At 55.5% G+C, this 22284-nt stretch overlaps 1 protein-coding gene across 3 annotated transcripts in view; it reads right to left on the bottom strand.

Annotated features, from left to right (window-relative positions):
- Positions 1-732: 732 nt before the first annotated feature.
- The window catches only part of Mob2 (MOB kinase activator 2), a 60071-nt gene continuing 38519 nt past the window's right edge, over positions 733-22284 (bottom strand). The window contains exons 1-5 of one of the 3 annotated variants that reach the window (XM_048359343.1): positions 14016-14591; positions 8928-9088; positions 8631-8724; positions 2261-2385; positions 733-1712 (exon numbers count right to left, since the gene is read on the bottom strand). In XM_048359343.1, coding sequence (XP_048215300.1) covers positions 1405-1712; positions 2261-2385; positions 8631-8724; positions 8928-9088; positions 14016-14125 — 798 coding nt within the window. In that variant the 5' untranslated portion in view covers positions 14126-14591 and the 3' untranslated portion in view covers positions 733-1404. Of the gene's footprint in view, positions 1713-2260; positions 2386-8630; positions 8725-8927; positions 9089-14015; positions 14592-22284 lie in introns of those variants that run through there. The other 2 variants (XM_048359345.1, XM_048359344.1) reach the window with 2 other exon arrangements.

Here is a 22284-nt window from a genome sequence, read left to right as displayed (position 1 = left end):
CTTAGCTTCGGGGGTGGTCGGGGAGGTCTCATCGTGCAGAGCGGGCTGGCTTCAAGTTCAAGACCCTCCTTTTCCAGACCCCAGTGCTGGAATGACAGGCATGTCCCCCATACCGCCCAGCAAGGAGACGGAGAGCGGTCCCGCGAGGCTCAGGCCGAGGCCGCGCGTGGGAGGCGGGGTCGGGCAGGGAAGGCCCTGGTGGCCCTGACTTCTGCGGAGACAGAGGCAGCAGTTGGGGGGGCGGGGTTCCCCAGCAGGCAGAGGGAAAACTGTGGAGGCCCGGGCAGCTGGTCCGGGTGGCCCCAGGAACGCGGGAAATGCCACTGAAAGCGGGGGAGGGGGGTCCCGCTGGGCCCCCTAGAGCCGGTGAGGGCGCCGAGAGGGCTGCGCCCGGGCGGGCCCTGCAGTCTGAGCGGAACTGCCACCGGAGCAGCGGGCGCCGCAGGCGGCCATCCGGGCCCGGGCCTCCGCACTCTGCACTCGGGGCCGGCTCTTCCCCGTCCCCGTCCCTCTAGCCCTCGGGGGCCTGGGGCGCGCTGGGGTCCACCCCCGGGGTCACACGGCCCGAGGGCACTCGAGCGAACCTGCAGCCGAGCCCCGTGGCGGGCTGGCCAGGAGCCCCTCCGAGGGCTCTGGAGACGCGCGGCGGAGGAAAGCGGCAGGCGGGCGGGGCCCGGCGGCCCGGAGGCGGCGCGGGGCAGCAGGAGCAGCAGGCTGAGGACGCACACGGGCTCTGACCTGAGAGAATTCTTTTTATTACGACTGAACAGATGAACTAAAGCAGAGCTCGGCCTTCTGCTGACAGCTGCACCTCCACACGGGGCGCGGGCCGGGCCCCGCCCCGGCCCCTCGCACGGCGGGCCCTCCCCGGGCCCCGCAGCGGCCGCAGGGAGGGGTGGCGGGCGTGAACAACAGGTGTGGGCCTTCTAGGGCGATCCCAGGCCTCCCCACCCCAGACTCGGGGCCACCGACGGCGAGAATGAAGGCAAAGTGGAGGCAGGGCTGGAAGAGGGGCCTCGGTGAGGGGCCCCCGCCCCAAAGCAGAGTGGAACCTGGATCTACAGCCCCCCCACACCCCGTGTTTCTTTCAAAGCGGCAGAGCACCCGAGGGAGGGGCCGGGAAGGAGGGCCACACGGAAGACCCGACAGGAAAACCCCACAGGAGGAAACTCGGTCCGATACATGGGCGTTGAATGAATGAATGACTCCCAAGGCTCTCCGCTACACACCGCACTCATCCATCCAACAGGGAAGGCAGGAAGCGCCACGGCCGCCGTGCGTCCGCGGGCCGCGCTCAGCGCCGCTCGGGCCCGCGGCCTCGCCCCCGGCATGCCCGGCGTGCGCGTGCGCACACGCAGACGCGGCTGTCTCTTCGCACACGTGCACCTGTCCGGCCCCGGGGCCTCATCTCTCCTTGACGTGGTTCTGTGCCCCGGGGGCCCCGCTGCCCTCGCCGGCCCTGGCACCGCCCCCTCCGGAGACGCTGCACAGCACCTCGGTGAGGTCGTCCATGATGGCGGTCTCTTTGGGGTCGAGCAGGCTGAACTCCCGGGCGAAGAGGATGAAGTGGACGTACAGAGTGTTCAAGTGTCCGTGCAGGTCCAGGGCCAGCGTCTCCTTGAAGTGGGCCCAGTAGATGTGGCCCAGCACGTGGAACAGGTACTTGCAGATCTTCTTCACCAGCGACTCGAAGGAGCTGGGGAATTCTCTGCCTGGGGGGAGGCGGGGGTCACACGTCTGCGGGGCCGCATTCCTGCGCCCGGGCATCGCCATTCGGCCTGCCTCCCACCTGCACCCCAGCCCCGCGGGCCCTCGGGGGGCCGGGGAGCCGCAGCGGCCCCGGCCAAGCGGGCGCTCGAGCGACACTCACCCCGGGGGGCGCCCCGCCGCGCACCCCGCAGCAGGCCCGGGCGGCTCTCAACCCCCCCGTGCTGCTTGAGGGGCCGCACGGGGCTCTGTGGCCGAGAGTGGGGACCCCTGCTGGTGGGTGTGGTCACTTGGCAGCTCAGGGCCCCACCAGCCCCCGGGGCCCTAGCAGCGGACTCTGGTGGCCTCATCAAGCAGGACCCTGTCGTGGCTCCACGGTCGGCCTGAGCTGAGCCCCTCACGGGGTGCCCCCTCCTTCACAGCCCAGGTCCTACATGCCGAGCCCGGGCGCCGTGCGGCCGCTGCCCCTCCCGCACCTGCAGCCCTTCCCTGGGCGCCGGAGCCTGGCAGGTGAGCGCATGCTGGCCAGCGAGGGCCCCGCTCGCAGACGCACCGTATTTTGTGGGAAACACGTCCTCGTCAGTCACCAACTTCTGTACAGAGCTCATGACGAAGTCCACGTACTGGGGAGCCGTGCACTTGACCTTCTTGCCCCGCTCGTCATACCAGTAGTACTGTCTGTAGGGACAGAGAGCAAGGTGAGGTCCTGGCCGCCCGCCAGCCCCCCAGCACAGCACAGGGCGAGGCAGCGCAGACGGGCCGACTCCCGACAGCCACCCCGGAACACATGGGGCGCCTCGGCCACGGAGAGAAAACGTGGTCAGCTGCCTTTCCGTGACTGGCACGTGGCTTCAGCTTTTATTCTTTCCTATGAATGGGCCCGGAATTGTGCCTGGGAGGCAGCCTGGGGCCTTGAGGCCCGCGCTCCCTCCACTGGAAGCCATGCCACCCTTGGGTGCTGCAGGCTGGGCCCCCGGAGGCTCACCCCGAACTCCCCGGCCTGTGCGCAGGCAGCCATGGCCCCCGGGACCCGGGTCGGGCTGCGGGGAGGACGAGCCTGGCCCATCCAGACTCACACGACCGCTCTGCTCGCAGAGGAGCGGGCCCGCCGGCGGCCTCAGCGAGGGGTCACGCGGCCGCGGTCTGGCCGTGCAGAGGGGCGCAGCCTCCGCCCCCCGCCCCCGCTGAGGCCGCCCGCCCTTCCTCCAGTTGCGGGGAGGCGGCGACTGCGGACCGAGCTGTGCTGCGCGCTCCTGAGTGGGCTTCCGCGCCGCCCGAGTGGCCGTTTCTGCAGAGCGGACCCTCAGGCGGGGTGCGCTGCACCTCAGGAGGCTCTGCCAAACCCTCACAGGACAGGGCGCCGCAGCCTCCGTACCCACCAGGAAGCCATGCCGCACACCCTCCCCCCCCCCCCCCGCGCGAGGCGGGGCTCCTCGCGGGCTCGCTGTCACGCACACAGCACCGGGGCGACCCTTCGTCCCGGGCCCTTGGCTCTGTAAGCTGGCCGTCTTCCCGTCGGTGCACTGTGAGTTCTTCATGCACTCGGAACACTCGTCCTTCGCGTCGTGAAGAATCCACAGCACGCGCGGTCTCGCATTCGAGTGCCTTCTCTTTTCATCAGTGGGTTGCACTTAGGTACCAGGCCCAGGGCTCTTTGAGTAATGGCAGCTCCTGAAGCGCTCCTTCCGTTTTCCTGTAAACGTCTGAAGTTTCACGTTCTTCTGCACAAGACATGAGCTTTAGGGAAACACTCTTTTCCCTTCTCCTGAACAATGGTGGCTGGTTTTCATAACAGTATTTGTTGAAGACTTTCCTTTCTCCATTGAATTTCTTTGGCTATTTTGTCAGAAACCAAAGAGCCATCTTGTAAGTTTCCTTCTGGACTCTGCCCTGACCACTGACCTGTTGGCCATTCCCTCGCCAACACCACACTGTCTTGTTATTGTGGTTTTGTAGTAAATCTTAAAATTGTGGGACTCCTCCAGGTTCAAAATTAGAAATGATTACTGTTACAGAGACTATTACTTCACTTAAATCAATTGGCTAAAATCTCTGTTGGGCTTTTAATGGGGTTACATTAAACCCAACAGACAAGTTTGGGGAAGAACTGACATTTTTGGTAAGTTGCACCCTCTGATCAGTGTTTCTCTGGTTACACAGGGCTACTCATTCCCTGAACTCACGTTTCCAGGGTACGGGACCCTGTGGATGCTAAAGGTTATACCTAAACTAAGTAGCTCATGGTTTCTTGAGCTACTATATATACTGATGAATTAATTCAGGGTTCGCTTCACACTGTCATTATGTAGAACTATGACTGGCTTGTGCACGTGTGCGTGAATGTGTGTGTGTTGTCCTTGTTAAATCTGTTGACTGAATCCTTGAGGCCTGCACAATCATGGAGGGAAATTTTATTCCTTCTTTTCCAATTTAGATGCTTTTCATTTCATAGCCTTGCCTTACCGCACTTCTTACTGTGGGTAAGTTATAGAATTTTGTTTTCCACACTATCATCTGTTTGATCCAAGTTGTGTGATATATGTGCGTGGAGGGAATCTTTGCAGCGTGCCTCACATCAGCTGGCTTTATGAGGCTACTGTCTCGTCCTTATCTGATAACTTCTATCTTCTCCTTTTTAATCTTTACATCTACTAAAGCTTTACCAGTTTTGATCTTTCACAGCATTTGTATTTTGGTTTCCTTAACTTAGCCTATTTTTTTCAGAAGTCAATTTTAGTGATTTCTAGCTTGGCGTTATTATTCCCTTCCTTCCGATCAATTTGGGCTAATTTTGCTCTTTTTTCTAGTTTCTTAAGACTCAAACTTAGGATATCAATTTGATTTTTTTTGGGGGGGGGCAGGAAGGCATTTTGTGTATGAGGCTTCCTTGTCCAAGCCTTGCTTTAGCTGTATCCCACACATTTTGATAGTATTTTCATTTGTGTGTTGTTCAAAATAGTTTCTGAACTTGAGCCTTCTTTTCCGACCCACGGGATCAACTCTTGAGGAGTGGAGATTTTCCTCTCTTTCTGTTACTGGTGTCCAGCTTTCCTCCATAACATAACGTGGCATGTTTTGATTCCTATGTCACTGGTGTATGCTCGCGCTCTTGGCACAGCTTCCGCTCTTCTTCCCACAGCCAGCGGCTTGCTCTGCGCAAAGTCCTGCTGTCTGAGGCACGGGCACCGAGAACCAGCTTTGCCCGAGGAGACCTTCCCTAGCATAGGGTGTCTTCTTCCCGTGGGCCTCCGTGAACATGAACAGAGCAGTTTTAGCTGTCTCCTCCTCAGGGTCCTTGTGGCCTATCTGTACCAACCCCTTCCTGTGAGCCTCCGCAAAACACTGCATTTCAAGGAGTGCGAGGACTGGGTATGGTGGTTTATGCCTGAAATCCCAGCTACTCAGAGGCAGGACTGAGGTCAAGGCCAACCTGGGTAACTCAGCAACATCTTATCTCAAAATAAACAAAATTTTTAAGTGCTGGGATGTGGCACAGTGGCAAAGTGTGTGTCTAGCATGTGTAAGTCCCTGGGTTTAATCCCCAGCACCAAAATGAATGAGCTATTTTCAAAAAGTGGTCCTGGTGGGGATACCCAGGCCGTGGGCCTCAGGCCCGTGGTACTGCTTGGTGCACGATGGGGCTACTGACCTGTATCGACGGTTCTGCATGTCCCTCAAACCACGTTGTAAGTAACCAAGCGGCCTTGGCAGGGGAAAAGTTTCCAGCCCCAGGGTCCTGTGATTTGTACTTAGAAAAGATGAGGCTTTATGTTCTGCTTAAATTCTGTCTTTTTTTTTTTTTTCTTCATTCTTTTTTTTTTTTTGGCCAGTCCTGGGCCTTGGACTCAGGGCCTGAGCACTGTCCCTGGCTTCTTCCCGCTCAAGGCTAGCACTCTGCCACTTGAGCCACAGCGCCGCTTCTGGCCGTTTTTTCTGTATATGTGGTGCTGGGGAATCGAACCTAGGGCCTCGTGTATCCGAGGCAAGCACTCTTGCCACTAGGCCATATCCCCAGCCCAAATTCTGTCTTTTATAGTTACATTTTCTTGCTTTAAAAACAACACTATGAGTCATATTTTTGTAATGTCATTCATGTAATTCCCGTATGTGTTAATGGCGTTTCATTTTATAAAAGTGATCAGGTTCACTAAAAAGCAGTGATATTTTCTAAAATTTGCATTTGTCCTGTTTCCTCATTCGTTTCTAGCTCTTAAATATGTACACTGTTAAGAGTTAAAGGAAAAACAAGAACAAAAATCCAAGGCGCAAGTGTACCTTGTGAGCTTGCCATCCATGAACCAGCAAACTCTCACTACACTGCCTTGTGATCTGCTCCCAGCCGCTCAACTGTGAGAAACGAACTTCTGCTGTTCAGAGCCATCAGTTATAGCAGTTCAAACAGACTGAGCCTAGTGAATTTCTTGTAGAGACCACGTCGTTAGTTCTCTGAAGAATCCATTCTTCAGACTCCATGCAGCTCCATGCACACACACACACACACACACACACACACACACACACACACACACACACACACTGGACGTGTGCTGTGTGATCCTGCGTACACAGTTCTCATGCACTGCTGGGTCGGGCTCACATCATCAGCTTTCTGTTCGTTCCTTTTGCTTTCTCTTCCCTTAAATCTCCTCTTTCTTGCATTCCATTGAGCTAAATTATCTTCTCTCTCTCTTTTTGGTGCTGGTAATGGGACCTGAATTCAGGGCCTCATGCACTTGCTAATAATAAATAAGCTTTATCTGCTCATTGCTGGCATTATTCCACTTGAGCCACCGTGCCACGTGAGCTACACTGTTTTAAATATTCCACTGTAACCTGCCCATGATGATTCTAACTGTATCTCTGGCTGTAGTTTTATTAAGAGTTGCCCACAGAATTCAAAGACTACCTTGAGCTTTTCATGCTCACCTGGGCATCTAAGCACACCAGCTGCAGCCCTAGGCACACTTGCCGGAATCGAGGAGGGACCTTCCTTTCCCTCCCTGCCATGGCGTCTAACACAGTTTGTTTCTCCACAACCTTGAGACCTGGTCCGACTGTGCTCCCGAGTGGCTCTGCCTGTCCGACATGGCACGTGAGTCCAGAGGAGGCCCTGCACTTCTGTTCCTGCAGCACGCGCCACCCAGCCACCCGGGCAGCAATGCCAAGACAAGCCTCCCTCCCGTGGCAGGACGCAGGCACAATGCCCTGGCCTTCTTCTGAAGGGCACGCGTTCCAGAGGCGGAGCTCGTGTCTATGGGGCGTGTGCTAGCGTGGCTTCCGGTCCGTCCTTCCATGGGGAATCCGCATCCGTGGAGCATGTGCCCTGACGTCTTCCGCTCCTTCCCTCCCGAGTCCGTGTCGATGGACACACGCCGTCTCGGCTCCCGCCCCTCCATCCGCAGTCCGTGGCTATGGAGCGGTGCCATCATGACTGAGCATCGTGACCCACCGCTCTCTCCACTCCTAGATCCCGGTGTCGGTCTTTCTGAGTTATCCAGGCACTGGAGGGGCAGAGTCGTGCCCTAGCTTGGTCCCAGTGCTGCCTGGACCCTAGCAGGTTCCCACAGCTATAGCTTTGGGGGCAGTAGAAAGCTCTGTAGATTTCTAACCAATGTCCTCACTATTTGTGAGCCCCCATCCCTTGGTCTCAAAAGATTCCTAGGAAGGGGTGACATGAATGTTGAATGTTTAAATCGTCTTAAATGATTCAGGTCAGAGCCAAGAACCGAGAGCAGAGTTTAGGCTGCCCTGGTTCTCCAGCGGCCACTGGAAATGACAGACAGCATGTCTACGTGCAACTCTGCCTAACATCCAACGCAAGGCTTTCGAGGAGGCTTTCTCTAACCAACCCAATACTGAAGATTTTGTGGGTGTGGAGAAGCTGGGGAGAGGGCTGGGCCGGCACACAGGGCATTCAGACGACACTCCCTGGCAGCCACCCCCTTAGCTCTCAAGAGCTGCTCTCCGGCCGCTGGGCAGTCCTGTCACGGGGCCTTTCACCTCTGTCCCAGGTGTGTGAAGCCTGCTCTTGGCTCGGCTACACAGCCCCGTCCTCCCTACAGTGCCTGGCAGTGATACTCGCCCCTCTGGGGAGTGGGGCGCTGGCTGCAGAACAGACTCAGCTCATGTCATCAAGAACAAAGCTGCGACCACCATGGCCATGCGAGCAGGCCATCTGGCTAGGGCCAGGGGGATGCCTGCCGCCTGCCGTGAGGCTTCAGGTGGGCTCCTGACAGCGTCTCTGTGCCAGGACTCACTAGGGAGAGAAACACCTCTGGACAGGATGGCATGTGCAAACACAACGTGCACACCAGCCTTTGACCTGCAGCCACACGGATGTTCGTGTAACCGCATGTGCTGCTGGCCTAGACCTTCCTAGCCATGTCCACCTCCACCTAAGCCTTCTGCCAGCACCAGCCCTGCTCACCCCTACCACCCGCACAGTGCTGCCAGCCCAGTCACCCTTTGGATTGCCTACTCAACTGCGCAAAGTGACCTGAGGCCCTTTGGGGCACCCACCCGTGTGGAAGAGAACGTGCACACGCTTCCAGAAGGCACCAGGTCCTTTCTGGAGTCTTTGAGAAGGCACCCAGACCCAAGAACCTGCTCGTGCCAGCCCCTGCCACCCCCCGCCCCCCAGCACGCTGAGCACAGAAGTCAGTTCTCCACCATGTCCACGGGCAGTTCCATGATGACCTCCCTGCCTGGCAGCCTCTGCTGGTGCCTGACAGGGCCGCGCCCCAGGCGGGACGTCTGAGCCGAGCCACTAGTCCTGCAAGGACAGGAGGGCACGGTGGAGGCGGGCTGAGCCTGGGACTCTACAAGCCTGTCAGGTGAGAATGGACCCCGAGAAGCAGGGCAGCAGGGCCCACCACAGCCCGCCCGGGGCTCTCAGCAGGGGCTATGGCTAGGCTGCTACTCACGTGTTACGCACAGCCATCGTCTGACACGTCTCTCCTGTGCAAAATTCTGAGATTGTGCTATACTGCAGGTTGATGTGGTGGAAAAACGTTGTCGCTGGAAAAGAAGGAGGAAAGGGCCAGGTGAGAAAACATGCCTGCTTCCGGCCGCCATGCTCGTGCGCTCAGGCGAGGAGCCCGGGCCGTCCGTGGCCACACCCTCCCCAGACGGCGGGGGAGCTGCTGAGCACCAGCTCCGGGTGTCCTTGGAGATGGAGGAGGGGGAGGGGGGGAGAGGGAGGCTCTCCCTGACCAACGCACTGTTGCTGGCCAGCCACTCATTGAGGTCGATCTCCCGGGGCAGCACCACCAGCTCCTTGAACTCGAAGTCGGTGATCCTGGACTTGGTATGCTCCGGTTCCAGGTACATCTTCTTCTCCTCTGCAGCAGGCTTCTTGCCATTTGGCTTTGCTTTAGACTTCCTGTCCAGAGAGAACGGACAGCGTGGTCACCACATGGCCTTCTGGAGCCAGACCACACCAGGCCTCGAAGAGGGCCACCTGAGCCCTTGAGGTCATCTGTCTTCTGTACTCAGGGCCGAGCAGGATGCTGAGGGACAGAATGATCCAGGCAGAACGTTGCCCAGAGACATCACACCTTCAGGGGGCAGGAGCCCCGACAGAAGAGCAGCCGCAGTCCACACTAGCATGGTTAAAACAGAAGGGCGGACCAGCCAGGACACTTTGTGGAATGAAGGCTGGGCTAAAGGAAAGACCACTAAGGCCATGAGTGTTTCCCAACCAGAAAGGGTAGGAAGCCAGGAGCTCAGTCCAGTCTGTGCCCACTCCAGGAAAGGAGACACAAACCTCATCCTGACCCCTTCGAGGAGGTAGCTGGTCAGTCACTGCCTCTGGGTGTCCAGATAAAGCTACAATGTAGGCCTCGGGACAGGACATGGGATAGTGAGGCCAGCCAAGATTCCTGGAGCGGGGAGGCAGCCTAGTCTGGCTCTGTCCTCCAGCCTGAGAGGCCACATGGGGTACGGTGAAAGGTCTCTGTAGCTCTCCGTGTCCTATTTTTTCCTTTCTTGTGTTTTGAAAGGTTGCTGATGGTTTATTTAAGAGAAAGAAGAAAGAAAAATGCTCCCTGAATGCCAGGGAAATGTTTTCCTCTTGGCTTCTCATGGCAAATCTTTGCCTTAAAAGGTGACATGTGTTTGGCCTCTGGGGAGGGACAGGGAGTGCCAGAACTGGAAGTGGCCAGAGCCAGGCATGGGACAGGGCAAGGGCCAGCCCAGCGGTGGGACTCCTGACAGCGCACAAGCAGGGTCGAGTGCAGGTATGGGCACAACACACACAGTGGGGGCCCTTCAAGGCCCTGGCATGAGCATCTGGGCCCTGCACAGTACGGCGCCAGCCTTTTCTGGAGCCATGGACAGAGAAAAGCCCCAAGAAGGACTTTTCCAGCATCCTCGGACTGGCCATTCCCTGCCCCTGACATTTCCCTGCCCCTTAGTTTTTCACTTCTAAGGTGTCCTGAGTTCGTGTGCAGTCGGAAAGCTGAAACCAGCTTGGAATTGAATGTTGGGCATGTTATACAAGCGCAGCAGGGGCTGAGCCCTATACAAACCCCATGGGGCCATGCCCCATCCTTGCATCCTTGCGAGACAAGGTCTCTTTGAGACCCTGGGCCTAGCCCTCCACCCATCCACCCTACAGATGAACTCTACCGGGGCCAGCCGAACCACCCTGTGCCTGGCTTCCTATTATAGACCAGGAAGGGGGTTTTACAGTGCGGTCAGGAAGCCAACCGTGCTCACCTCCTTCTACGCTTTGTAACTTAAGATGATGTCGCCTGCAGGCTACAGGGAGCAGGGACAGCCTTCCCTCTGGTTCTCAGAAGGGCCAGGAAAGGACAGTGCCTGGAAGGTCTGGGTTCCTCTGCCTGTGACTCATCACAAAGACTGGGGCTGCAAGCAGCCACAAGATCACTGGCACCTAGTCTCCTCCTGTGGTTCCTGCCCTTCTACAATAAACAGGAGGTGCACAGAGCTCCCCAAGCTCTCCCCACAAGTTCTGTTTCACTGTCCCAGTCACTCCAGACCAGCCAAGGACCCCCAGTTCACAGTCTTTTGGGACACTCTCATGCCAGCCCCAACTTCTCAGGCTCCCCGTCATGGCCTTATCTTACTCCCATGGAGCAAGAGTGAGCCGAGGTGGGGGTCCAGTCTGCACAAGGGTGGATCTGGCAGGCACTGGTGCCACAGTCTCTGAGGGAAGACCACCACTATGAACTTCAGTTCCTCTCCCTTTCCCTGTGGCTAAAGCGCCAGCCTCCTCTAGAACACCACCTCCAGCTTCTCTGCCTCGTGTGCACATCCTCATTGTCACTCAAATCTGAGCCTTGCAGAGAGCAGAGACTGCCCACCCCACAGTCTCTTGGGACCTGAAACAGGCTTTTGTTCAGCCCGAATCCAGAGGCCACAGGGCTGTTATGTCTGCTTGAGACCAGAGAGCGACTGCGCGTCGGCCATTCCTGCACTGCTCACTGTGCCCCCAGCGTACAGGGAAGTCCTCAGATGTAGAGGGAGTCTACGAGGGCAGACCTAAGCACGGCAGGACAGAGGCTGCACGAAGGGGCCAGGAAGCGGGCACCTAGCCTAAGCTACAATCTCCTGGCTGAAAGAACACTGCCCCTGAGAAGTGAGCGGAGGCTGGACGCCATGGGGCAGGTGCCACCTTCTGGGTGTGTCCAGCCCTACCAAGATCACCTTCTCCCTGCCTCACCCATGCCACCTGACCCCATCCCTCATTTCCCTGCTTCAGACATCTTTGTCCTGGGGCAGTTTGTACACCACACTCATGGTAGCCCACGTGGCAAACTTCCCCTGGTCCTCTGAGACCCCACAGAACACTGTACCCTTACCCTCTAGTCTAGCAAACTGCACTCCCATGACACTATACAAATGGACAACCCTGGCAATAGGCACAAATCAATCCTTACCACCACATCACACCCCCACCCCCACCCCCGCCACCCGGCTGAAGAGCCCAACCTCCAAGGAGCCAAACACACTTGAATTTAAAACATAACAAATCTCTATGATGTCTGCGGTGCCACAGGGGGCTAAGGGCTCCTAGACACAGCCAGGGAAGCTGTACTCAGCAGGATGGCACCGGTGCTGAAGTAGGGGTCGAGCCAGTAGCACCCTTCTGGGCCCAGGATCTCAAAAGGGAGTGGCAGGCGCCCATGCCCTCTGCCCTCGAGTCGGGCTGGCCCTGTGCCCTCTGAGTTCTGTCCCTCTGGGCTTCCCCAGCAGAGGAGTACTGGCCGATTGCGAAGTACACGAGGTGAGTAGAGAGAGAATGGAGACCCTGAGGTAGTGGGCAGGACCCAGGAGGTGAGAAGCCTGGGGGATGACAGGGAGCCGTTTAAAGAGGACCGTGGTAGAGCTCAGTACTCTAGCGGACAGCCAAGGGCAAGGGCCTCAAGAGGAAATACAGCAGGCCTTTGGCCTTCCCAAACCTGCTGCCCAGCCCAGCCCAGACAGACAAACATTGTGGAAGTGGGGCTGGGGGGTGGACATGGGGGGAGGGGGGATGCACAAACCCGAGGCCTGAGAGACACCAACTATTCAAGTGGAGATGCAGAAGCTAAGACAGGCATGTGGAGTGGGCCACCTTTGCGGCGCTCGTCCAGCCTTTACGCCAGTGTCCATGCCGGTCAGCCTGCGCATCCTAGGGCAAGGCTTGTAGTGGCCTATTTTCCCATCCAGAGCCAGACGGGACCCCGTGGCACCAGGGTGCTCAACGGCAGCATGGGAAGCCTGACAGCACTGTCACACCGGGACTGGGCAGGTGAGGAGGGGGCTCACCCCCTCACCCCAGCTTCTGATAGGGTCTGGCCCCGTGTCTAGGTGGGGCCCTAAAACTGCATTTTTAACACTGGAACACCCCCTCCCCCACTCTGTACTGTGTCCTGGCCAGGTTTGAGTCACTCACCTTAGAGGCTGAGGTGGGAGAGACAGACACAGACACACACACACGCGCGCGCGTGCGCACGCGCCTCATCCTTCCACACAGCTGCCCTGCCCGTGCGGGGCCAGCCAGAGTTTCAGGGACCCACGAGCTCTCCTCTGGTGTAACTGTGGCATCTCACACAGGTCAACCGTGACTCTCAAACAAGAGGCATTTTCACCAGCTGACTGTGTTTCTGACTCAGTAGGAGATCCACTCATCTGGACACCGCCAAGATAGCAGAGAAAGGGCACATGCCCAGAGGAGCAAGTGCCCCTTCACCCCACATGGCCACTGTGCTCAGAGCAGGCTGTGACACACCCCTCCTTGCCCACTCCTAGGCAGGCCCCTCAGCAACTAGCTGCCAGCACACACTCTCTGCACTACTGGTCATCGCTGATCCGGTTGCTGCCAACTTTTCCAGATCAACACTGGACAGGCAGACTCGCTGGTTCCCACTGGCACAAGCTGTGGGGGTGCTCCCCGTGGAGGTGCAGACAGTCATGCTGCAGGCGAGAAAGACGGAGCTAGGGGTGCCCAGAGACAGGTGGGTGCATGGGGGGGTCACTGGCCCCCTCCTGAGGGGCACTATGCTAGTTAGCTAGTTACTTGCACTTTAAATGGCAACCCACAGAGACAACACGCAAACACAGGAATTCTGCACTGAAGGAAAACTGGTGGTGCCGCCTCCCTCACACCTGAGAAGCAGGCCCCAGGGCGTCTCAAAACCACTGCCCCATCAGAGACTCTCACACACAGTCCTACAGGCCCCCTTACAGAGCTGCATGACACGTCCCATCTCTCAATCTCTCTCTCTCTCTCTCTCTCACACACACACACGCACACTTGGGGACAGACCACCACCACCACTGCACATCAGCCAATGGTCAGAACCAGCTCCTGGCAGCACCTCTGCAGCTGACCGTAACCGACAGCTGCCACTTCTCTCTTGACTCGGACACTCAAGGACAGGCTCCAGCTTACCCGTCTCAAACAGCCAAAACTGCCCCCGTCAGCCACCAGCTGGAACAATGGGGCAGTCATACCTGCTGCTAAAGCACGCCCACTGCTCCGCAGGCAGGAAAGGCCGGGGCAGGATCCTGTGAGCCAGCCCCTGGGGGTCCCTTCTGGGCAGCGCTTTGGATGGCAGCAGGAAGTCAGACAGTTAAGAGAACTCACTCAGCAAAGTTCCAGATCAGACCTATCTGCCCCAGACAGTATGCTGCTCTGACTGCTCTGGGCAGTGTGCTCCGCAAGCTGAGCTTCCAGGTCGGCCCTGGACGGCCTGGGTCACCCCAGCCCCCAGGGCAGCCCACCCGCCCAATCTGCCTGCCCAGCCCCTTCACTAAGGAAGACAGTCCTGGCCATGCCTTCCAGACTGGCCCACGGTTACCTGAGCACTCTGCTGACAGCCTGAAGCACCATTTTGCAGCGGAACCCAGTTTTGGGGGGCTGACTGAGTAGAGCTCGGTCTGTGGGGAGACTGCAGTGATCTCCAAGCATGATGTGAGAGCAGCAGAGAGCTGGGAAAGGAAAGTGGAGGCCAGGCAGGGCAGGCGCCCAGTCTCCCTCCCTCAGGAGCACTCTCCACCCTCGGTCTAGACCAATGAGGACGTCTGCAGAGACAAACAGCTGCTCCCTCTACAGCACAAGGCCCGCCCAGACTGGAGAAATACTGGAGTGCCTGAACCAACTGCCTGTTCAAAGTGGAGTAGAGCTGTCTGGGCAGAGTGAGGCCAGGGTGGGGACGGGGTGGTCCCACTAGTGGGAAGGGAAGGGCCAGTCTGAGAGGCCCAGTTCCTACTCTGAGGCCCTCCCTCCGCTGCCCAGACTTCCTTACGGTCCCGGGCTAAACCCTAGCCCAGCTGTGTGGAGCCAGGGAAGCAGCGAGCAAAAGGTGCCGCGCCGACACACGCACTCAGGGACGGACAGGACAGTGAGGCGTCTGCAGGGTTCGCGGGGGCTTCTGCCACATCCACAAGGGTCTCTAATCAAACAAGCCTTACAACAGGGTCAACACAAACCCAGCAGGAGGGCACTGAGCTGGCTCGGTGCAACGCGGCTTCTACAGAAGAAAGCCTACTAACTGGAACCACAAACACCAAGGGTTACAGTTGGCAGAAGCATCTTTTCATGGACATCTAATAAGCTGTGTGGTCAAGGCCTTTTTTTTTTTTTCTTTCTTTTCTTGGTGAGGAGAGGAAGGGGTTTCAATCCTGGGGCTTGAACTCAGGTCCTGGGCACTGTACCTGAGCTTCCTTTGCTCAAGGTAGTGTTCTACCACTTGTACCATAGCTCCATGTCTGGCTTTTTGGTGACTTTCCTGCCGGGGCTGGCTCCAATCTCAATTGTCAGGTCTCAGCCTCCTGAGTAGCTAGGGTTATAGGAGTGACCCACTGTCACCTGGCTGGTCAAGGCCTTCTTAATGGCTGTTCTGTCCTAGGAGGGTAGGTGATGCTGCAACCCCATCTCAGTGTGGTCCCACTGCAGCAACAGCGGAGTTACCTGTGTGTGTTACCTGTGCGTGTGTTTCTCCTGTGCGGAGTTACCTGAAGGCTGGCCTTTCTCTGCTGCTCAGGCAGGGCAGTACAGGGAGCAGACAAACCTGGCTATCCAAGTCAGAGCAGCTAGAAGCCTGGGAGCGGGAACCACAGGGTCCATTCAGGAAGAGAAGGACATCTGGCTAGGGCTCTTCAGACTGGGGCTGGGATGGGGCTGGGACAGGCCTGGAGCAGGCCCAGGAAACAGTCCAACCTTTCACTCTGGAAAAGGAGCCACCCAGAACCCTTCAGGGCAACTGGCCAGGGAACATGCTGGGAGATGAAAGAACAGGGAAGGGAAAAGAGTAGGTTGGACAAGAATAGGTGGGGCAGGACCCAGGGCCATGAGTTCGTATATGATATCTTATTTGTAATAAGCTTTTAGTGTCAGAACGGGCTTAGATGTCAGGAAATTTGCAAACATAAGACAGAATCCCCACAGAACCCACACCCAGCTTCCCTGGATTTGTGGGTACTAGGGTTTTAACTCAGGACTTGAGCTCATTCACAGGTATTCTACCACTTGAGCCATAACCCTCAGTCCTTTTTTTTTGGGGGGGGGGGTGTCTCATTTTTGCCTGATCTGGCCTAGACCACAATCCTATTGTTGCCACAAGGCCAGGACACTGACCCAGCCTTTTCTGATTCAGATGTCATCTTGCTAACTTTTTGCATGGGTTCATCTTAAACTTCAACCCTCCAGATCTCAGTCTAGGCAGCTAGGCTTCTAGGTGTGTGCCACAAAGTCATCCCCCAACTACCATTGTTAATGCCTTACACATCAGTATGCATTTGTTATAATGGATGAGTCAGTATGGACACATGTTAGGTTTTGTGCTGGAACTGGGGCTTGAATTCAGCATGCTCTTCGTTGGGTTTTTTTGCTCACAGCTGATACTCTGACCCACTGTACCATATCTACAGTGCCAGCTTTTTGCTGGTTTGAAATGAGTTTCTTGGATTTGTCTGTCCCAGGTAGCTTCTAACTTCAATCCTCAGATCTTAGTCTACTGGATTGCTAACATTGTAGGTGTGAGCCACTGGCACCCAGATGAAACCCATACAGTTTTATTAACTAGAATTCCCTTCCTCAGATTTCCTGCATGTCCTGTCCTGCTCCTGTCCCAGGGTGTGCCCAGAATCCCTCTGACCTCAGTCCTGCCTCCCAAAGTTCTTCGTGGCTGTGAAAGTCTCCCTTCTCCTGGCTCTGGAAGCCTGGATGGTTCTGGAGAGGCCTGGTCAGAGCATAGCAGGGGCCCTGCGCTGGGAGGTATCTGGCACTCTTCTTGGGGCTACAGGGATTGCGAGTTTGTGGGGTGAGGAGACCCCCAAGGTAAAAGCACCCTGCTCATCAGCTCTGATGAGGGGCGCTCACTACTGGGACGGTCCCCAGACCTCCTGGCTGCCAGGTCCCTGTAAGGTTCACCAGAAAGGAAACCCACCACATGGTTCAGGCAGAGAAGAGCTTATGGGGGGGGAGGGGGGAGAGAGCAAACTGCCAGCCCATACAAGATGGAGGCATGGGGAGACAGAGAGGAAGAAGACAGAAAGAGAAAGAAAAGGACGTAGCGCGAGGACTGTGTTGAGCGGGTTATGTAGGAAAAGGTGGGAGGTATGGCCAGGTGGATTGGATGTGAGCTCAGAGGAGGAGGAGCTAACTGCCTTCAGGTGTGCCAGTTACCTAGCCAACTCAGGTACTGGGTGCAAACTTAAACAGGTGGGGGTCATCTGCACGGAGCCCTCCCGGGGGTGGACCTTAGAGTCCCCACTGTACAGAGACTGTCATTTACTCAGGAAGGAGTGGCCAGCACGGGCACTGAGATGGACAAAGGAGACCTGTCTCTCCTCCTAGAGAGCACAGTTATTTCCCTGATTCACATGGAGTCCGTTCCCTATTTGTTAACTGACGCAAACTCTGTATCCACGAAGCCTCCTTAGTCAAGCTGGCCAGTGCTGACCGTGGGGAGCTCTTGCTCTGACTCCTGGGTCCCCATGATTACATGAGCACACGTTTAACACTCTTCACTCTCTAAGCTCTAGGCTCACCGTGGGCAACGGCCTGCCTGACTCCCGGAATGAGCCATTTCTCCAACGAGTCCTGACTCCTTCACTGAAGAATATTAAAAAATAACACCTAGGCACTGGGTGTGACCGTCACTTCCAGGTATCTCAGCTGCCAAGCACTAAGCCTGACAGACACAGACACACAAATACCTGTATGTTTAATCTCGTATCTGTAAATTACCTTCTGCATGACTGTGCGCTAAACCTGAGCTCACCCCGCCATCTCCACCTCTAAACCATCACCATGAGCCAGGGCCACTCAACCTGCTTGCCTGTAATCCCTCCTCCAAGGAGGAGGCACCCAAAGGCATTCCACCTGCTGACTTTGTCTACCAGAATCGTGCATTAAAGGCCTAAACCCAACAGTCAGACTGTCTACCCTCTAGTAACTCACAGTGGAGATTAAGCTTCAACCTGAGCGTCCTTGAGAGGACACAGCTGTGTCTAAACCGTAGAACACCTGTCAGATGGATGCTACTTGGCAATAAAGGAAATCAACTAGCCAGGTGCCAGTGGCACATGCCAGGCTAAAACCTAGAGGATCGTGGCAGAAAAGTCTTTGATACTCCATCATTAATTAATCAACAAAATGCTTGACTGGATGTGTGGCTCAAGAGGTAGATCACCAGCTGTAAGTGATCAAATCGAGCAAGAGCGCAAGGTTCTGAGTTCAAGCCCCAGTACAAGAGCAACAACAATAAAAAAAATCAGGAAATATACTATTGATACAATAACTAAGACGAATCTTACAGGCACTCTACTGAATGACAGAAGCCAGTCCAAAGGGCTACAAAGTCTATGACTGCACTTACATGACTTCTTGAGGGGACAGATCCATGGTTACACCTGGCTAGTCATGAGGGGAAGATGGGTCTGCATTTTTGTTTTGTTGGTGTTGCTATTTGGGTTTCATGGGCCAGCCCCGACCTGGGAATCCTCCTGCCTCAGCCTCCTGAGTATCCGTGAGAGCAAGCATGCAGCTTCCGCGCCGAGCTGTGAGTGTTCTTTACATGGGTTGTGGTAGTGGTTTCAGTAATCTGTGTGTATGGCAATATTCTCAGAACCATGTACTCCTTCCTGAAAAAGTTCATTTTATTGTATAAGAAATTCTTTTGTTAATAAACCCTAAGAACATAAACAAAATGTCAGAAGTAACAAAGACTTTAAAAACAACCACAGGCCATGCATGGTGGTTCACACCTGTCATCCTAGCTACTCAAGAGGCTAAGATCTAGAGACTGCAGTTCAAAGCCAGGCCCAGGCAGGAAAGTCCTGAGACTCATCTCCACTTAACCACCAGAAAACTAGACGTGGCCTGTGGCTCAAGCATTAGCTTTGAGCTGAAGAGCTCAGGGACAGCACCCAGGCCCAGAGAAAAACAAAAACCAAAAAAAAAATTAAAATTAAAAAACAATGATCACAATAAACACATTTAAAGATTTGGAGGAAGGGATGGGCACATGGGCAAAAAGACTAGGGATCACCAAATAAGAATGGAAATTATTTCTAGATCTAAAAAACACAACAAAAAACAAATAAAAATTTGAGATAGGATTAACAGCAGATTAAGCAATGCTGAAGGTAAGATTAAAATAAAAACATCAACTTATTAGAACTTGTAGTGTTCATGTTTGGAGATAAGGCTTAAAAATCCATGTACAGGTCTATGGCCCATACCATAGACCCTAGTTATCTTATCCTCGGGCCCCATACGCATGAGTAGGGGTGAGGATGTGATTATCAGAAGGAGGAAGACTTGGTGGTCAGCTCTGATAGTCCCAGGGTGAGGAACTAGCCTTGCAAAGGTCTTCAGACCTCCTCAAGACAGAGTGTACTGACAGCTGCTACGCCTTTGCCCTCCCACCCCCAGCCCAATTCCCACCTGGGCTTCCCACACATCTGACCTTCAGAATAGCACCAGAGCTATCCTCTGTCTCAGTTCATCCAAAAGTGCCTCATGTCCCGGTACCATATGGAAGCTGCTCTGGCTCACCATCCTCTGGGCCTGGCATATGCCCTTCCCACACCAAGAGCCTCAGGACATGGTGAATGGCAGCCCCACCAGGTGGTGGCAAAAGGCAGCAAGTAGAACCTGGGATGAGAGACTCTGGAGGCCAAGGAAGAAGAGGGAATCTGGAGGAGTGGAAGAGGAAGTGTACAAGACAGCAGGAAACTAGAATACTGGAGAGAGGTGTACATGGGCAGGTGAGATTTAGATTGTGGACTAGGAAAGCAGGATTTACACAGGACAGCGGAGATCACACTGGTCTGGTGGGGGCAAGAAAGACGATACTGGAGGGCACTAGAGGGCTGGCAGTAGCTCAGGGGCAGTGGCCAGAGAGGCAAATAGATGCAGAGATATCTGGACATGAGCAAGATGGGGCTGGGGTCAACCCCAGGGCTCCTCCTCAGATGTCTCAGATGACTACACTGTGGAGACTGCCACTTAAGGTGACAGCTGCTCATCTTTCTGTGGAAACATGGAGCCTTGGCCTCAAATATCCTCCTCTTGGAAACGGCAACAGGCAGTACTTTGGAAATCAGTGAACCATGCAGCGGTACCCCAGACTTCAGTTAGGGCTTGGCTCCCCAGGAAATCACACTGCATATACCGATGCAATGCCCAGAAAGCAAATGTCAACACAAAGAATGTCCCAGGACAAACTCACAATGTGCACAACAGCCCTGCCTGGAGTACAGCCAGCTGGCTGGTGTTGGCATCGACATGCAGCCCACACTCCCAGTCAACTTCACAACTGGTGACTGACCACCTAGTCAGGGAGCCAGGCTATGTAAGAGTGGCTGCCCCCACTCCCTGCTGTCCCCAACACAAAGCTGACCTGCCCTCCAGGGATGCACTGGACAGGCTATGTCCAAGCACTACACCAGGAGCCCTGCAGCTCCTAGTCGGCACTGAAAGAAGAGTGGGAACCGCATGCCTAGAGGGAACACGCTCAGAAGAAATCCAGAGTGACTGCAGTGCCCCCTGCTCACTTGCTCGGTGGCAGCTACAGTCTTCTGCCCCTTCCTGAGCTACCAGGAGCCTGCAGGAGAAGAGGTGCCTCCCAGGTAGAATAAGTCTAGGTAGAGAGGAGCCCCACCAGCTCCTGGAGGAAGAGCTGGCTTTGGAGTGCTTCGGGCTCCCTCCTGGAGCCCAGGGGACAGGGGACAAAGGGGGAGATGGGGAGGTCTTTCTTCTACTTGCCTCCAGACAGCCCCCACAGCCCATTAGGTTAAAGGTCACCAAGACTGGCTGTGACCCTTCTGTTAGAAGAGGGAGGTCTCCGAAGCCTCCCACTGCACCTGCACAGGAAGTGCCCCTACCATCAGCTTTACTACTGCTCACTTCACTCAGCTGCTCTGGGGGCCAAGACTGTTGGATATACGACACTAAAGGTCCCTGAGTGGCAGGAGACCACTGGTGAACTCTACCCCCAGTGGCTCCCTTCAGGAGAGCCCAAGAATACAGAAGGGGGAGGTGCCAAGGAACTGGCCCAAGGTGGCCATAGCAGCATGTTCTGGACCCCAGAAGACTCCCCCAAACGAGAAGGCTCTGCCAACATCCAATCCAAGCCAGACTCTCAGGAGGGAGTGCGGCCTCACTGTGGTTGAGGGTGTTTTTGGACTCAAGGGAGAGCCAATAAACACTGGAAAGCAGAGCTGGAGGGATCCAGATTCTCGAGGTTCTGAAATGCAAACTCTAGAACATAAAGAGTTCGTCTCTTTAAAATTAGTAGCAGCTGGAATAGTGCTGGCACCTAGGAAGAACCCAAAGTAGGAAGCATCTGTACATCAGAAGTGCATGCACAGCTAATCTTTGTTTACTGAGATAATAAACAAATTCTAACCCTGCAACGTAATCAAGAGAGATGTTTCCATACCATTTTACAGCCAGAGCCTGTGATAAGAAAGGATCCCCACCCCCATCCCCAACTCCCAAGTTCCTACTTAGCACAGCCCAGGAGTTACCACACAGAGATAAACAAACCTCCCAGCCAGTGGGAAGGAAGCTTCCCAGCACATAATCAACCTACCTAATGAGGCTGCCCAGCCTCCAAGAGCCCTGAATGGGCTCATATCTCAAGGCTGACTGTGTCATCTGTGTGTGTGTGTGTGTGAGAGAGAGAGAGACAGAGACAGAGACAGAGACAGACAGAGACAGAGACAGACGGGGGGGGGAGAGACAGGCCTGTGCATCTGTGTACGTCCTCCCTTCCTTACTCCGTCATCAAGGATGGTGCACAGGTTCCTTCCCTGTCTTCCCTGCCCCCAGGCACTTCCTGGCAGGCAGGTGTCTTCCCTAGTCTTGAACCCTCCCTCCTCACTCTCCTCACAGCATAGCTTCCCCACTACCCCACCAGAAAGCCCAGGAAATGGCTTTGTTTGCCTTTTTCCTGGCGGCCCCAGCACCTTCATCTCACCACAACAGCGAATACAGTAACATCACACTGTACTTTCCACCATCCTCTGCCCTACAAGCATGTCAGGATTATACACTTCTGGTTCTCTGAACATAATCTTAACTTCAGCTCTTTATCAGAATGGCTTAGGTAGAGGCCACTGGCAGTGTTCCCGCAACTGCCAGTCTCAGTGTCCACTTGTTGGTTTGCTCACCTCTCATCTGTGCAAAACGGGTCCAAGAAGCCCAGTTTCCAACCACAGGCTGAGCCTGTTCTGCACACGCAGAGGAGAGCCCCTAGCACAGCTCCTGGCAGCAGATGCACCGGTTCCAACAAGCATGCAAAAAAGCCCCTTAGAGAACAGAGGCAGGGGACCCCCAAGCATGGCCAGTGCAATCACTGGACGCACAGAAGTCCTCTCGGAGAACAGAAGCAGAGAGCCCCAAAGCCCGGGCAGTGCACTGTCAGGACGCCCCAAATGCCAAGAGCGAGGGAAGTGGGTGATGGAAGAATGCTTCTCGCAGATCCTCCCGGCTTTACCTTTCATGTTTGTTCGCCTCAATAAAAAGACAAAAATAAACTCAAGCATTCCTTGTTCCCCAACCTCAAGAGCCAGTTGTGAGGAACTAAAGGGTGCCCATGGGGAAGTGGAGGCTCA

This window comes from Perognathus longimembris, chromosome 13, assembly GCF_023159225.1.
Source record: "Perognathus longimembris pacificus isolate PPM17 chromosome 13, ASM2315922v1, whole genome shotgun sequence".
In the NCBI taxonomy this organism is placed as follows: Eukaryota; Metazoa; Chordata; class Mammalia; order Rodentia; family Heteromyidae; genus Perognathus; species Perognathus longimembris.
This window is presented reverse-complemented; position numbering and strand designations above follow the sequence as displayed.